Source organism: Vanessa tameamea, chromosome 24, assembly GCF_037043105.1.
Source record: "Vanessa tameamea isolate UH-Manoa-2023 chromosome 24, ilVanTame1 primary haplotype, whole genome shotgun sequence".
Taxonomy (NCBI): domain Eukaryota; kingdom Metazoa; phylum Arthropoda; class Insecta; order Lepidoptera; family Nymphalidae; genus Vanessa; species Vanessa tameamea.
The window spans coordinates 7,529,264-7,547,135 of record NC_087332.1 but is presented as its reverse complement, the minus strand read 5'-3'; the positions used below and the strand labels follow the sequence as shown (position 1 = coordinate 7,547,135).

At 35.9% G+C, this 17,872-nt stretch overlaps 2 protein-coding genes across 2 annotated transcripts; one reads left to right on the top strand and one right to left on the bottom strand.

Annotated features, from left to right (window-relative positions):
- The first annotated feature begins 2,012 nt into the window (after positions 1 to 2,012).
- On the top strand, positions 2,013 to 13,195 carry LOC113396015 (DNA-directed RNA polymerase I subunit RPA2). Its single transcript, XM_026633785.2, has 19 exons — positions 2,013 to 2,195; positions 2,294 to 2,623; positions 2,736 to 2,828; positions 3,236 to 3,382; positions 3,970 to 4,142; positions 5,110 to 5,359; positions 5,697 to 5,852; positions 6,397 to 6,563; positions 6,838 to 6,985; positions 7,055 to 7,115; positions 7,627 to 7,826; positions 8,671 to 8,824; positions 9,888 to 9,978; positions 10,348 to 10,543; positions 10,961 to 11,175; positions 11,604 to 11,742; positions 11,822 to 12,028; positions 12,270 to 12,638; positions 12,925 to 13,195. Exons 1-19 carry the CDS (start codon positions 2,109 to 2,111, stop codon positions 13,132 to 13,134), a joined length of 3,393 nt encoding a protein of 1,130 aa, XP_026489570.2. The 5' UTR covers positions 2,013 to 2,108; the 3' UTR covers positions 13,135 to 13,195.
- Positions 13,196 to 13,433: 238 nt separating this feature from the next.
- Positions 13,434 to 17,709, bottom strand: LOC113396023 (nucleolar protein 56). Its single transcript, XM_026633793.2, has 8 exons — positions 17,581 to 17,709; positions 16,677 to 16,881; positions 16,436 to 16,603; positions 15,213 to 15,411; positions 14,664 to 14,927; positions 14,227 to 14,381; positions 13,957 to 14,127; positions 13,434 to 13,796 (listed from the first exon to the last, which is right to left on the bottom strand). Exons 1-8 carry the CDS (start codon positions 17,581 to 17,583, stop codon positions 13,549 to 13,551), a joined length of 1,413 nt encoding a protein of 470 aa, XP_026489578.2. The 5' UTR covers positions 17,584 to 17,709; the 3' UTR covers positions 13,434 to 13,548.
- Between the last annotated feature and the right edge of the window lie 163 nt (positions 17,710 to 17,872).

Sequence of the window (17,872 nt, the reverse complement as noted above, 5' to 3'; positions counted from 1 at the left end):
TGCAACGAGAAAGATGCTTACCTTTCCATTTTAGAAGACAAAGTCAGAAAATAACGATACTCTGGGGGATTACATCTAAATATCTCAAGGGATAATAATAGAGGCCTTTTCCTCGCATTGTTAATTCGTATTGTAATCGATGATGGATTATTAATTTGAATTAGAGTTTAATTAAGTATATTATTATTAAATTCTTAATTTCAAATTTTATAAAGTAGCCTTATCCAAATACCAGCCTCAGCTGTTAATTTTAAGAAATAGCCTAAAATAAAAGGAAGGCTATCTCTAATTGGTGAAAGGTAATTTGTTACCTATTGGCGAGTGTAACGTGTAAGTGGGCCACCTGTTGGTAAGTGGTCACCACCGTCCTTAGACAAAGGTGCTGTAAGAAATATTAACCTTTCTTCCATTCCTTAACATCGCCAATGCGCCACCAACCTCGGGAACTAAGTTGTTATGTCCCTTGTGCCTATAGTTACACCAAGTAATCTGGGGTAAGTAGTTATTTATTCTTGCACACCAAATTTGACATGCAACAGGCCATATATCGTCTTTTTATCAATAAGATAGCATCTTTATAAGCGAGCTAGTTCAACGAGGCAGCTATAGAGTAGTCACCTCGTTTGCGGCACTAATGGCGTTGAAAAACATCTTCTAGACACATCCTCATGACATATTGATTTAATCATTGATATTTATAATTTATGGTTTATGGTTGTATATTTTACGACGAGTAAGATAGTACAAAATGTTTATTACGAATTCAACAACCTAAGTGCTAAGTTTTATGACCAAGGCTACGTCTCCCAGACTATTTATTAGACCATATATGAAAACGAATGACCAATTTCCGCTCAGCTGTTCCACGGCTCCACTGACTTCAATACCGTGAAGGAATTATTCTATGTTTTCGATCTGCACGATCGTAATTTTAGACGACTGCCCTCCCTTGATATGAGATTCGTGTGTAAGTATACCCCCTTATCTATTAAGGTATGGGGGAATTAAAGGTATTTGGTAAGTTGGCACAATCGGCAATAGATGTTGGCATTTTAAGAAATATACAACACGAGGTCACTCAGTGCATCTTAGATATTACATACATTTTATTGTAGTTGTACTGGTTTTCTCGTCCTTCAAACCAGAATACCACAGCCAACACAAAGCTCAATAATCCATTAGTTTTCGGTGCATATGTGTGATACAGGGATCTCTATCATGTTTTTAATTCGTAATATCCTCTTGTTTAAAGTGACTAAAATTATATTATTAATCACATGTATCGCGCTTTACCACCAGCCGTCGCGCGGTTTCTGGAATGACCATGACCTTTTCCGACCGTTGCGATAAAAACTGTTGTACAGCGACAAAAATCAACTGTTTTATTAAAATGTGAACAGTTAGATATATTTTTCGAATAGGAATGTTATATTCAAATTGAATTTGTTTATAAAACCTCAGGGAATAGATAGACTTGTATTGAAATTAATTTAAGATAAAGTTACCGCGATAATCATTTATTTACTTATTGATAATGTTACTATGTTTGATTTGATCTAAGATTAGTATATTTAAAAATACTGTACTTATTAATACTGACATTTGAGTACCTTTTCTTATTTTTTTTGCGATGCTTGGATTTCATTATCTGGCAGAAAATCCAAATCCTAATGACTAAATCGTTTAACGAAAGACGGTATCAAATCATAAAAATACACTCAGAGTAAATAATCATACTGACAAATTGTTTTTAGAGCCTATTTTATAACGCCTATATTTATTAAAACACATTGACAAAATTGCTATTTTTAATTAATATATTTGTTTTTGTAACATTTATATATGGAGATGCTTTTATTTTATAATAATAAAATGTCATTTACTTTGCATTAAAGTGCATGCTTATCATAATTCATTTTATTATACGAATTAAATAATCATTATTCATATATGCATTTTTAAACTGTTTATTTTAATGTCAATGTCAAAAGCCAAATTTTTTAACTGTCAACTGGCTGTCAAATGATATCTGCACGACGCACGTGTATTTATTGCATTTTATTTTGCAAGTAAACGTTCTTTACTAAATGTAAGTCTTTCAAAAAATAATGGAACCGAAAAAGATATTACAAAAACCGTCTCTAGCATATACAAGTAATCCTAATTTCAGTAAACCTCCTAAAACACCTAACCCCGTAAGTATTGTTTATGTTTAATTTTTGAGGTACTACTGCTCATTTCAATATTTAAAAAATCTATGGATTATTTAATTAATACTAATTTACTGTTTTAGCACTTAGAATGCCTAGGGACGCCCCATATAGATTCTTTCAATTATATGGTACAAGATGGTCTCAAAGCTGCAATCGCGGATTTAATTCCGGCCGAATTCGAGATGCCGAGTGGAGAAAGAATTAAAATCACTATAGATGAGGCAGCGTTCGCTAAGCCGAGTGTACCCATGGAAGCAGTGGGTGTCAAAAATCAGAGGGTACTTCCTACAGAATGCCGACAAAGGGCTGCTACATATAAGGGTGACTTTAAGATAAGATTAAGTTTCAATATTGATGGAAAAACTATGTCAATCGATAAGTCACTAGGAAGCTTGCCTATTATGCTAAAGGTAAAATAAATTCATTTATTAATTTTTATTAAAAAATATATTATTTTTGGAGTTTTAAATAATGTATTTTTATTCTGTATAGTGTTTTTTAATATATTTTTTAATGTTATAGTCAAAGGTCTGTCATTTGGCAGACTTATCGCCCGAGGAACTTGTGAAACACAATGAACATGCTGATGAATGGGGTGGATATTTTGTTATCAAGGTAATACCATAATTAGATTTTACTTAGTACAATATAATAAATACAGAAGTAACTCTGTCTGTCAGTCAAAAGTTTGCCTAAATTATATTTAAAAAAATATGTTACAATGTCTTTTACTATTGAAATAAAATTGGGACCACCTTGAATTTATACTGAACCCAATGCAAAAAGATTAATCAAAAGTCATTTTGGAATCAGTTAAAAATTTACTGGAACTTATTAAAATTTCAATAAATGATTGGTTGACAAAAAAAATTTTTTATATTTTTTTAAATTAATATGTGAATGTTGAAAACTGATTAGCTTCTTTTGTTTTTAATTTTATTCTACAGGTACTGTTCACAAAAAAATAGGTGACTAAAGAAAAATGAAAATGTAAAAAAATAATATTCTTCTTTCTTTTCTAGGGTCATGAACGTTTAGCTCGTATGTTACTAGTGACGCGCCGCAACTATCCCGTCGCTATTAAACGTTCAGGCTGGAAGATGAGAGGGAATTTATTCTCCGAGTTTGGAATCCTAGTACGCTGTGTCAAACCCGATCTCACGAGCACCGTAAGATTCTAATGAAGCATTACTCTTTATTATAGTAATTATCAAGACTTATCAATACTATAAGTGCTAAAGATTTAACAGTAACAACTTCACTGACAAGACAGTTATGTGAAATAAAAATGATTTAGTCAAAAAATTGAAAACAAACTATAAGGCTATCTACACAGTGAAATATTATTACTTATGGATATCTCACAAAAAGTGACAATGCAGGCCCTAATATTTAAATATAATAAAAGTTAAGCATTAACAAATTAATGTTCTGTTTATAACATTTATAGAATATTGTCAGTTGGTTTTGACATGAATCATTGGTCAATTGGGTTCAACTGTGGCATGGTCAGATTTGATACCTTGGCCTTACTCCCTGTAAATTACAAATATGTGAAGAATTTAATATTGAGATTGATCACCTTTTTACTTTCGAAACATTGACTTGTTTGTGGGTTCACTTTACCACTGGCAGCCCTACACCGTCTAGGGAAATCTCAAGTGGTCTGTTTGTTTGTAGTTAAGTACTACTACATATCTTACAACCCGAACTAATAGTCGATGTTAAAAAATTAAATTAAATTTTCTTTTCACAGAATAATGTTCTGCACTTTCTCCAAAATGGTACCTGTAAGCTAATGTTCTCTCACCGCAAAGTTATGTACTACGCGCCATTAGTATTGATCATGAAGAGTCTGGTGGACTGGCCGGACCATTACATATACAGATTATTGCTGCACGGAAAGAAGAATGATTTGTATTATGTTAAGTGAGTTATATATACAACCTCTTTTCAGTGATTCTATTTTATTTGGAGTTTATTAATTGTACTTTAACTTTGTTAACATGAAGTAATTGCGCAAAGAAATGGTCCAATGTTGGATAAAGGTTTTAATTTCAAAAAACTAAAGGTAGTGAAAATTAAAAGGTATTAAAAGTCTTATTCTACCATGCCGTTTCAGTGTAAGTTTGTGGTTTTATATATAGACAGAATAGGCTATTTGACTGGTTTTTAAAATCCATTTTATATTATTTAGTAGAGGTTACGGAACTCAATAAAAGTTGGGTTTTTTAATTCTAGTACATATTTGCTGAGAAATATCAAATTAAAAATTCAATATTTAAATAGCTCGCGAAAACGCTACTTTGATAATATGGTGCTGCTATGGGGTCGGTGACGTCACTTGCCTGTATTGTAATTTGTGGTTAACAAGCAAGTGACGTCATCATAAACCCGACCAATCAGGAGCGTTTTGTGTCCGTGTCATATGTTTAAAAAAATGCATATTTATTTAGGGATTTTTGAATAAATTAATTATTATTTTCGACTTAATAAATAACCATTTTTAAACTCATAATATATAATGATTACAATAATTGATACTTTATTTTTCGCATTTTCAAACAGCCTATTTTACCTGGAACATGTAGATTTCTTGTAACACTAACTATAAGATGAATTATAAAGATGTATGAAGCACCTGAATATGTTATGGTGTATACAAAGAAACTCTGTAAGATTCTAAAAATGACTTAAAAACATTTCTATAAATGGAATATTATTTCCAAAATATTTTCAATGTTTTGTTACCTAACATAAGGTTATACCTAACATATTCTTGCTGACTTCTATCATTAGCAATACCAGTAAAAATATGAAAAACTAAATCTCTCCTTAAGCAGGGTTACTATTGATCAATAAGCGCATATTTCAAAATTATTTCTTCCATAAACAGCTGTGTACAGAACATGCTTCGTGAACTTCATGAACAAAGTATCCACACACAAGAGGAATGTAAATCCTACCTCGGCCGCATGTTCCGGCCCAGGCTTAGCGAACTGCCTCCATGGGCAACGGACGAGGATGCTGCTGACTTCCTTCTGACTCGCTGTGTGATGATCCATCTCAATGGAAACACTGATAAGTTCCATGCTCTAGTGTTTATGGCACAGAAGCTATACGATGTTGTCCAGAATAAATGTAAGGTGAGCTTGAAATGCATTCACTTGTTACATTAAATCAAAATTAAACTATACTTTATTTAAGCAATGTCGTATGTTTAAAAGTATTTATATTGTTAATACAGTAGACGAATCTAGAATCTTCTACTAATAAAACTGCAAGAAATTCCTTAGTTTTTGCAAAATATATTATAAAAGTTTGAAAGATAGTTATTTAAGTTGAGCTGTGTAAATCTTCACTGTCCTAAAGTACAAAAATAACCAATAATATGATTACATGAGAACTTACATTCAGGTTGGTGAAAGATAAACGAGGTTACGAGGTAGATTGGAATTTTAAAGTTTTTTTTTTCTAATATAGGTGGAAGGTGCCGATGCTGTAATGGTCCAAGAGCTACAAGTCGGTGGACATCTTTATTTGCAAGTGTTGAAGGAACGACTTCAAACTATATTGTATATCATCAAGGCGAATATTCTAAAGCGAGCTAAAACTGCTAAGAAATTTGTACTGACTTCGGTAAGATTTGTATTGCTCATTTTTTTTTTCATAGTATTAGATGATAAATATAAAAATTGACTTAAAAATACTGTCCACGTTTACACCGCATTTACACAAAAAAATAATTGAATAATTCATAAGCTATTTTTGGAGTAATTAGTCTAATTTATAGGTGTATCAGTTTCAGTAAAATTCGTGAAATTAACACACAAATAAGAAATAAAAATATACTGACTATTATAGATAAAATTACAGTTAATTATTACATTTATGACTTAGTTTTACTAGAACTAACATATATGGCTGCTGCTACATATACAGTAAGGCACACTCATCTCTAGGAGAGATTTACAAGCTAGTCAATTGCTAGGCTGGTCTATCTTATGACAAATGAAGGTTTACTCAATACTTAAAAAACCATGTAGCATCACAATTTAAATTTTAAGATCACTGATGACAATATAGTTTTCACATACAAAATACTCGTACAAATTCTCCTTGGGCTGAACAAACAAGGACTTCTTCATTTGGAACAGATACATTTAGTAAGTTATGTTTACAGAAAGAGCTGCAGCAATTGATCCGAATGGCTGGGAGTTTGGAACAAAAGATGGAGACGTTCCTGGCGACTGGCAACGCCCCGTCCACCAACGTGAACCTCGCGCAGTACAAGGGGCTGACGATCGTCGCCGAGAACATCAACAGGATGCGATACATGTCGCATTTCAAGTGCGCCCGAGTATTTTCTATTTGAATTTTCTCATTGATTCTTTTGACCGCTTGTAATTGTACCATTGTACTAATGTTCTCTCGTAATATTTCATAACTGCATGGACCTCGATCGAAGGTGTGGTTTCAAAAACTCGTTCGGGGTGTGTTTTGCATGTTATTCACCGTATTCTCCAACTGACAATGGAACAATGCGATTCATATCATCTCCTCAAGATAGGAGGAGATCCTGACCAGGCCGTACGAAGTGTCTGCAACGTAGTTCGGTCCGCAGGGCGATCCACCGCGGCTCGTTCTTCATGGAGATGCGCACGACGGAGGCGCGTCAGCTGCTGCCCGACGCGTGGGGCTTCGTGTGCCCCGTGCACACGCCCGACGGCGCGCCCTGCGGCCTGCTCAACCACCTCACCGCCTCCGCGCAGGTACCTCCACCTCACTCCGCCGCTGTGGTTCGAAGAATCACTGTTTAATGTCCTTTGTTTTGCCTCCAGGTCACGCAGCATCCTGACCCTAAGCATCTCCCCAACCTGCCATTCGTCCTGGAAAAATGTGGTGTGTATAAAACCATTACTCGTTTAGGACATATTACTTGCAAAAAATGGTCACTAAGCAATATTCCTAATTGTTCTGTCAGTAGAAATTCTGGCGGATATACTCATATATATTTAAAAGTAACACAGTTTCTTGTCTAAATTCAGAGTGTGTTTAACTAAACTTTTAACCAAACACAAAAAAATGTTTAATTAATAAGCTACTACTTTATATTTGTTTTTTACTGCTCCGTATATTTTTTTCACTTTTTATCTTAATTGTATTTAAATTATTATTTAGTGCATGATGTGGTCTCCTATAATTGAAGGAGCACACAACTTGTAACCCTTATATTGCTTAATTTTAAGAATATGTATTTAGTGTGTATCTTTTGTTGGAGATTCGAGAATTAAATAAATAAATAAAATAAAAATTCGTAGTTCTGCAAGTCGATAGCATAAGCTTCGAACCCTTCACAGCCCAAAGACGAACTTTAATGACAGTAGGACTCTAATTTATGTACTAAAATTAGGAATGGAGCCTATCAGCTCGGTGGCCAATACTCCATTGTCCCACGACGTATACAAGTACCCAGTCTTCATAGACGGGAGACTGGTTGGCTATCTGCCTGAAGACACCGTTCAAAGGAGTGCCGCTTATCTCCGGACATTGAAGATCAAGGGGGAAGAGGTGCCTATAACTACTGAAATTGTTGTGATACCCAAAAAACAGGTACAGTCATGTTTTTTTATATATATATATATATTTTTAAAGATCAACAGACATACAGATGGAGTCACTTTCTTACTTATAATATTAGTATAGTATAGATAACTAGCTGATCCTGCGGCTTTATACGCGTGAAATTTATAAAACTATAGTACATTAAACTGATTCGGTTTTACAAGGAGTCCCTCGACAACTGATGCGGGAATAGCACTTCTCAAAACTATTTACATTGCATGGGAAAAATCACAGACTGCTATTGGAGTATTCTGTGATTTGTCTAAAGCATTTGATCGTGTAGAACACGAGACGTTTCTTTATAAGCTCAAATATTACGGTAATAAAGGTAAAGCCCTTGATCTCATTGCTTCATATTTAAGTCTAACAAGTTTTTAATAATGGAATAAAGTCTTCTGGATCTACGTTAAAAATGGGTGTTCCACAAGGATACATTTTGGGTCCCTTTCTATTTTTACTCGTAGTGTTGATTTTAATTGGCACAAAATAAACATACATTGAAGTTAACGGAAATGTTAATTATAATGAGTTTTCCTCCCTACCTTACTTACATTCCTTACCTAAGAAATGATTGATTCCATATACAAACTTGTATCCCCTTTTCAAACCCTTAAGGGATGATTTCCAAAATAAAAACTAGTCTATGTCCCTTCCCGGGATTCATAACTATATCTATGGTAATTTTATCAAAATCGGTTCAGAGGTTTAGGCGTGAAGTGGTAACAGACAGAGTTACTTACGCATTTATAATATTTATATAGATAAAATGCCTGCCTACCTGTTTTCGTTTAAAAAAAATTATAAATGTTACTCGTGGCCATTTCTGGAACAGATGTGCGCCCAGTATGCGGGTGTATTCCTCTTCACGACCGAGGCTCGTATGATGAGACCGGTCATCAACTTGTCCACGGGACAGTTGGAACTTATCGGGACAATGGAACAGTTGTATTTGGACATCGCCGTCACTCAGAACGAAGTTATAAAAGGTTTGTAAAATGTCTTTGAATACAGCATGTCTCTCTTAATCTATAATGTATATATATATATATTATATATCAAAGTATATATATATATATATATATATATATATATATTATATATCAAAGTATATAATATATATATATTATATACTTTGATATTTTTTTACTTACTTCTTGGTTAATTTTTCAGTCCATAGATGGCACTGCATGTATATTAAATCGCGTATTTATTTGGTATTTTATATTACAAGAATTTGAAGTAAAATACATATATTCTATCTCTAACAATAATACTTAGTGCTGCTGTGTTCCGGCTTGAAGGGTGAGTGAGCCAGTGTGTCTATGGGAATAAAAGATATAACATCTTATAACCTATGGAAGTAGGAAAAAAGATAAACAAACCTTAGATTTACGTATTTCATGCGATTTGCCTGAATAACTCAGCTGTATGTTCACTACTAAGAGTTTATGATTAATATATCTTTACTTTCAAAATTCCGATAACAGTTTCGTCGACGTTCAAAACGCCATTCTTTCGCAAATCCATAGTGAATATCATAGATTAATCAAGCTCTCGACCAATGATATCGCGTAAATTTTCTGTCAAATGTTAATTTAGCTCCTATTGTGGTTGGAATAGAGTATAGTTCTCAAGGTGACTGGAGTATTGATTATATACCGAATGATTAATATTTCTTATAGTATCAATATCTACCAACAGTTGGCTCATTTGCAAGTCCGCCAACTTTACGAGATTTAAAAAAATATTTATGTTGTCCAAAATTTATATGTATCCATAGAATATGTACGTACTAATTGTAATATGTAATACTGTTCATAAGTTAAAGAGATATATATCTTCGTTATGATTGGTTATGATACTTGTTCGATACTTTTGCTAGAATAAATAGTTAATATTTATTATAATATTTTTAGTCTCAATAAAACTGTTGTGAAGAGAACACGCGTTATTAATATTCACCCGCTTCATCGTACAAAATTGAACCATAACCAAATAAACAAAAAATATATACCCAATTTAAATTCTTGATTTTTTTTGGAATAAAAGGTAGAACAACACATTTGGAGCTCTCGAAGTCAGCGTTCATGAGCAACTTGGCACAACTGGTCCCGATGCCCGACTGCAACCAGTCGCCTCGGTAAGTTCTTGACACACAAATCACCCTTAACCTATTCATAGCAATAATATAAGTGTTCTACACTCACATTGCACATTACGTTTAAGAAATTGCCAATTCTGAATCACACCTCGATCATATAATAAGCAAATCCATTAATTTTATTAGATATTTTTTAATTTAGTTTCTGTTCACAAATTAAAAATATAAAAGTCTCTTGGTATCAATGTTTAAAAAAAAGATTTTCTACTAAAGTTAACTCTGAAGAGAATTTACGTAAAGGGACCTAAATTATTTCAGTATTGCTTTTTTAAGTAAAAATCTTTGAAATCCTTGGAGTGTCGTTAATTTCTCTTCGTATCAGATGCTACATGGGTATGTAATCCACAGTAACATGTACCAGTGCCAGATGGGCAAGCAGACGATGGGTACGCCCATCCACACGTGGTCGTCCACCGCCGAGACCAAACTGTACCGCCTGCAGTCGGGCGCGGCTCCGCTGTTCCGGCCGCTGCACCACGACCAGATGCGACTGGACGACTATCCCGCCGGCACCAACGCCATACTCGCCGTCATCTCCTACACGGTCAGCACCAGCCTGACTCACCACATGCGACTGACTGACTGACCGATTTCAGCCGGCAGCCTTTTTCAGGGGAGACCAGCCAACTACGTAGAACATAGAATAAGTGTGTGCATTAACACATGTGCACTCTATTTCTCACTCTCATATCCGATGGGACGGCAAATCCTACACGACCGGAAACAGTTCACACTTCCAACTTCACGACTTCGTGCTGGTACTGCAAAATTTTCAACGGAAAAACCTATTTTTTTTTTACCCTATACCCGAGATCTATGGCCTTATATCTAGCCACGAGATCGACGACCTTCGATCTATGCGTGAACTGCGACCGGTCTGAAGTCGGTCGAGAATACCGACGAGCCCCTCGTCGACTCTCCGAGCCGATCGCGGTAACGGTCCAGCGCGGGTGGGTTCCAGGGCTACGACATGGAGGACGCGATGATCATCAACAAGTCGGCGTACGAGCGCGGCTTCGCGGCGGGCGCGGTGTACAAGGCCAACTTCGTGGAGCTGGCGCACGCGGCGTCGTACTTCTGCCGCGACCCCGCGCGCGCCGAGCTGGCGCCGCACGTGGACGCCGACGGGCTGCCCGCGCCCGGCGCGCGCGTGCGCCCCGACGACCCCTTCTACTGGTGAGCCTTGCAGCGGCCCGCGGGCCCGTGAACATCGGCCGCGAAGGAAGGAGGACGCATTTTTCTTGAAGGTTCCTAAGTCTGTGAGAAAATGTCTTAAAGATCGCGCCGTTGGGGATTTTCGTTTTGATGGACATCTAGGTGGTGCGAGATTTAAATCGGAGCATGCACCGTCGACAACTATCTTGATGCTCCGATCTGCCAAAAAGCTGGTAATCCAATTGCATAATTTCCCGGGAAGCCCATAGGAAAGAAGCTTCGAAGGATCGCTTTGTGCCACACGCGATCGAAGGTTTTCGCTATGTCCAGGCTGGCTTCTAATGCTTCCCCCTTGCTCTCAACTCCAATTAATGGTACGAATTGCAGTACATATATATATTGACCATAATTATAAAAAAATAAGGTATATTATCAATTGTATTTCTTAGCTACTGGGACGGCGAGAAGAGTCAGTTCGTGGTTTCTCGCTACCACGGCAAAGAGGAGGTGTTCGTGGACAACGTGAGGTTATGTGGGGACTTCTCGTCGAAAGCGCCGAAGAAGGCCTGTGTCATGGTTCGGATACAGGTTGGACATTGTCATAGTGATAATACTTGAACATCATCTTGATAATACTTGAGTAACATCTTAAATTGATTTATTCCAGCGTAATCCGACAGTAGGTGACAAGTTCGCGTCCCGGGCCGGACAGAAGGGTATCTGTTCGCAGAAGTGGACGGCTGAGGACTTGCCGTTCACGGAGTCGGGTCTCATCCCGGACATTCTGTTCAACCCTCACGGTTTCCCGTCTAGAATGACAATCGCTATGATGATCGAGTGCATGGCCGGGAAAGCGGCGTGTCTGCATGGACACGTAAGTCGTTACGTTCTTTGCTAACATTTTTTAGTTATTTTCGATGCAGGAGAATTCCTTTAAATGTTTTATTGTGTAGCGTACTCCAACCGCAAGATGACAAAAGCGAAATAAACGACATTCGACATCGAATCGATGAGGATTTCGGTCGGGAGAGTCTTCGGTCGAGTCCGAATAAACTACTGTAGTCGTTTTGGATCGTCGCTTTGAACTTCTAACGAACTAAATATCGTACGATCAGGTCCACGACGCGACGCCGTTCCGCTTCAACGAGCGGGACACGGCGATCAACTACTTCGGGCGCCTGCTGGAGGCCGGCGGGTACAACTACTTCGGCACCGAGCGCATGTACAGCGGCGTGGACGGCAGGGAGATGGCGGCCGACATCTTCTGCGGGCTCGTGCACTACCAGCGGCTGCGGCACATGGTGTCGGACAAGTGGCAGGTGCGCACGACGGGCGCCGTGGACGCGCTGACGCGGCAGCCCGTCAAGGGCCGGCGGCGCGGCGGCGGCGTGCGCCTCGGCGAGATGGAGCGCGACGCGCTGCTGTCGCACGGCGCCGCCTTCGTGCTGCAGGACCGCCTGTTCCACTGCTCCGACAAGACCGAGGTACTCGACTGCCCCACTCGGTGTGCCGGTTCTAAATTAAGCGAAGCGATCGTTGTGATTTACTAGTGGAGGAGCCGACGTACTTGCAAAGTATACCTTCCGATCCGATGGTGACTTTGAATTAGACTTTAAAATAAAATGGAGATTTTGTAGTGTTGTTTTTGATTCAACTCATGCGACTTTTTGATATTCAATTGCACCTTAATTTTTACAACGTTCTTACTTAGATTAACGACAGAGATATTTGAATTGAGTAGAGATAATATGAGTACTTTGTTGTGCTTAGGCGATCGTGTGCTCGAAGTGCGGCACGCTGCTGGGCCCCGCGGCGGGGGACGCGGAGGGCTCCAAGGACTCGTGCCGCCTGTGCGGGGAGGGGGACCTGCTGACCGTGGCCATTCCTTATATCCTCAAGTTCTTTGTCACGCAACTGGCCTCCGTTAATATTAATGTTAAAATCAATTGTAACAACGATTTAGCCATAACGAGTTGTTGATTGTTAATACATTTGTATAGTAATAATAAAAAAATTACAATAATGATTTGTTTTACTTCAAAGTTCTAACGCATTCAAAGTGTAATAGAACCAAACTATTGTAATTTGGTTGAAGTATACATTCTGAGAACAATAAATTATACCGAAATCTATAACCAAACATTCATTTCTTGTCTGTCAAAAAACTGCATTAGTACACAGGAAAAACAGTACTCAGTTCATTTTTTAATGTTAAAAATTTGTATTTTTTTTCAAGTGTTGTTCGTACAAAAGTATAGGATTATTAAAACAAAACAATAATTGGAGAAAAATTTAATTGTATAATATATCAATAAATGTTTACACCCAGACAATGTCTGTATGTATCACTCTTAAAATAAAACATTTAAAAGAAGTATAGTAATATATTTCTTGCTAGTCTTCGTCCATGGCTACCTCTTGTTCCTTCTTTTCCTTCTTCTTCTTTTTCTTCTTACTAACGCTCACATCTGCTTCCTGGGCATTGCTCTCATCTGCCACCTGTACGTCTTGCTGTGATACTTCCTCCATGGCCTGTTTCATTACATCTATATTCTTCATTGGAATGTCACCGGTCTCGTAAAACTTTAATCTGTCTTCAACTTGCTGACGGAGTTTCTCTCCATACACAGTTGTTTGAGTTTCTAAACAAAATTATTCACAATTAAATTATATATTTTAAATTAAAATTAATTTTTAATAAACATATAATGGACATAAGAGATATATTTTGAACATAAAGCTATGTCTTGGACCAATTTTGATCACTATTATTAAGAAAATAATAGTGAAGTCAGCACTCACCAGAGAAGCAGTCGATCCTAGAAGCGATAGAGCACTTGTTTGCGAGGTAGCGACTGATACGTCCCTTGTTCTTAAGGCCAGCTCGCCCGATGAAAGTTGAGTGATATAGAAGACCATACTTAGGTGTCTTGGAGCGGGTCTTCAAAGCTCGGAACAAAGCTTTTTCCGCGCCTGTGAAAATGTGCATAGTAAAAGTATTTTAGGATTTTCATAAATGATGATATTTTAGTTTTTTATTAGCAAGTTGAACAAGAAGTTGCTAAAACTTACCAAGAATCTGTAATGTGGAAGCCGGGTACTTCGCTAAACTGGTAAGAGAACCAGCTTTGGAGATGAGACGAGCTCCCACCTGGTCCCCAATAAGTGTTGTAAGGTTTGGAGCCACCGAGGTCATCTTTGTATGTAAATACTCTGCTATTTCTTTCCTAAAAGGAATTTATAATATATTACTATAATAAATAAAATCAATACATTTTTTGCATAACGGCTTACATCTAATATGTAAAACAGATCTAGTATACTCATAATGTAATTTTATTAAATAATATTCTCAGAAAATTTAATATTACAAAAAAAATTATTAGTAGAATTGATTGAAACCTTATAATATAACAAATATGCTCAATAAATATGGATATATTATATCTATACATTAAAAAAAACTTAAATAACGTTCAATTGCTTCAATTTTAAATCTCGAAACTCACCTGTAATTACTCAATGCAACAACTCGTTCAGCAAACATTTGTATATTAATTAAATCAACCGGTGATATATCCATTCCCATAGACATTTTCGACGCATCAATAATAGCTTGTGCCTTCTCTGAGTCACCGAGGATCTCCGTTAACGGTTCAACAGATTCTTCTGATAGTGTTTTACGATCTTTGATGTATTCCGCACACTTTGAGTAGAGATAATTCTCTGGCACAATACTGACAAGCTCTGGGAAGTGGTAAGAATACCATTCTCTGTAAAAAAAAAATCAAATCACATTCACGTTTGCTATATATAGCATTACATAATAGTGCAACCGAAATTTTTTATTATCATTCATATTAGCATTTAGGGCAGATGGTAGAAGTTCAACTGCTAGGTAAACTCTAGTAATTTCTTATTTAATATACATAAACTAGAAAATTACTGAACTACATGAACCCAAATATCTTTCTCTTGCCATGCATCTAATAACACTGGATTTATATTTAGTCAAATGCATGTAATTAACACAATTTTTTTATCTTAATTTATTTTACCTAATTCTCATAGAAAATGTATTGACGTCTTTATCCAGCTGGTCCAGCAGAGCTATGGATTGAATGATCATGTTGTCCACACGATGAACATTGAACTTGACTCGGGCTCGCGAGTAAGAGTGGCCGAGACCTAGCTGAGCCACACTGCATGCCTTTGGAGTTAGTCCTTTGATGAGAGAGTGGAAATGGTGTCTTATCCCTAGAAACAATTAATTTAACTTGTGATAAACGGTCAAGATCGAATTTAAAAGTAACAATGTATACATGTATGCTGTCTAAGTACGATATTAATTTTTCAAAAATTGAGTTCTCTCTTATACATTACAAAAAAAATATAAATTTATAGGTTATGTTTTTATCAAATTAAGTTTTAAGGTCTCATAGTTATAGATTCAAGCTGAAAGCTAGTGTTAGGAGTGGGAGGACAATAGCCCAAGGGGTTAGGATCGATTTTAAGATTGTTTCATTGCAAGGCGGCCCTTAAACATAAGACATAAAACACACAGACAGTGCCCCCTTTCAATCAAAGACAAAGTGACATTTTTAAAAATACACCAAATATAAAATAAATAGAATAAATTTTATGTTGTCCAGTAGTTTAAGAGTGGAATTCTGGCAGTAGTAATCCTCCACATCCACAATACTGGCATTGTACCCATACACTAATTAGATGATCATAAGGTGTATCATACAAATATGTATATCACATTTTTAACAGAAATTATTTGAATTTCTCCCACCCAATCAAGCTACATTAACTTAAATATTGAAACAAGCTAACCTGTTTAAATATAATTATAGCTTTACAGACATAAAATGTAGAAATGTAGCAATAGCTTTAGTGCAGTTATCAAAGCAAATTGATAAATAAACAAAAGAACTGCATTAATATGGCACAATTTTATTACCACAAGTCAGGTTAAACTCGCAATAGATCAATTTGTGCATTATTAGTACTTATAAACAATTTTTTATATAATAAATAATATATAAAAATATAAATTAATACTTGTATGCATATGTTTTCTGGTTATGATGAAATTATGTAGGATTTTCTGTATAAGCCTATGAAGATTCCTGGTGCAAATAAAAGATGATCTTTGTATAACTCTAATTCTACCCGTGCAAAGTTGGGTCATATAGCTAGACATTTTTAAAAATCGTGTACTATAGTATCTTTACACCTTTACTGACTAATCTCCAAGATACACGAAGACACTCACCTCTAAGCACCTCTGGTACAGCGCCAGTGTGCGAGCAAGAAATTTCCAATGCTTCACTAATAGCAGCACCAAGCTTAGGGTCAGAAATACCGAGAGTGCATTTGCCACGCTTCTTGCGTTTCGGTAGACCACCTTCCAAGAAGAGATTGAGATCTTCTGGTAGAATACCTAAGCAAAAAAAGGATTTTATGAATTTCACTCTTCTTAATGCTTTCAAATTTCATGTTTCTGAAATATATACCTTCTGATATTGCGTTAATATTCTCTAAAGCAGTTATTGCAGATTTAAATGGTTGAAACGCAATCAGGGTCACCACAGAATTGAACCTCTGAAGGTCAGTCACTGATTCCTCAACTTGAGGCAAGAATGCTGCTAGTTCTTCAAACTCAGCTACTCGAAACAGGGCAAAGCCTGCGCTGTGCTCATAGAGCACATACAGCTTACTCTAAAAAAATAGAAATTATGTATTTTTGTGATAAGAGATATGTTTGTTTTTTCATATAGCGTACAAGCATGATATTATGCACAATATGTATAATAATATTTGTCTATTTCCGAAGATCTTCATCAGATCCTAAAACATTATAAACTAAAACTTGGCAGGCATATAAAAAATAGGCATTCAATATAGACACCACCATCCAAATCGTATGAGTGGTTTTTGAGAAAATCGCGGACTTACAACCTTACATACATATATTACACGGGAACCACGGAAAACTTCTTTATTTGTTAGAATGTAGCAAAAATTCTTTCCAACTTATCAATATTGCAATAAATTGGTAAATGTAATTGCTCTGATATAGCACAATTTTATAATCACAAGTCAACTTTATTAACTTGCAATAGATCAACTTGTGCATGGTACTTATACACACAGTACAATATATTATAAGGAGATTTCATTAAAATAACAATGTATATAGAATTCAGAAATAAAACAATGCAATTTAGTCTGGAAAATTCAACGAAATATACTTATGGTTACATTTTTAGAGCGTAGCTATGATGTAGTTATTTCGAACACATTGGAATTATTTCTCTTTATGTTGTTTCAAAGGTTTAAATTCAATTTAATACGATGAACGTTAAGGTACTATTCTTATAAAAGACATATAAACATAAAATAATGTTTTTAACTCACCATAATTAACTTCTATGTAATTATTTTACATTACTAAATATTGTAACGTAAACACGTGTGTTTTGATCTACCATGCAAAACAGAAGCGTTATTAATTTTTTAGGTTATAACGTTACGTTCTAAAAATATTTTTTTGTGTAGCAGTAATTTTATGAAAAGTATACTTATATTGGTTTATTTTCTATTAATTTAAAAATTACGCTATTAATAAAAACAGAAATACTATAATATTTAACATATCGTTAAATATTTTATGATTTTATTGCGTTAAATGAAACACGGTCATAGCTAA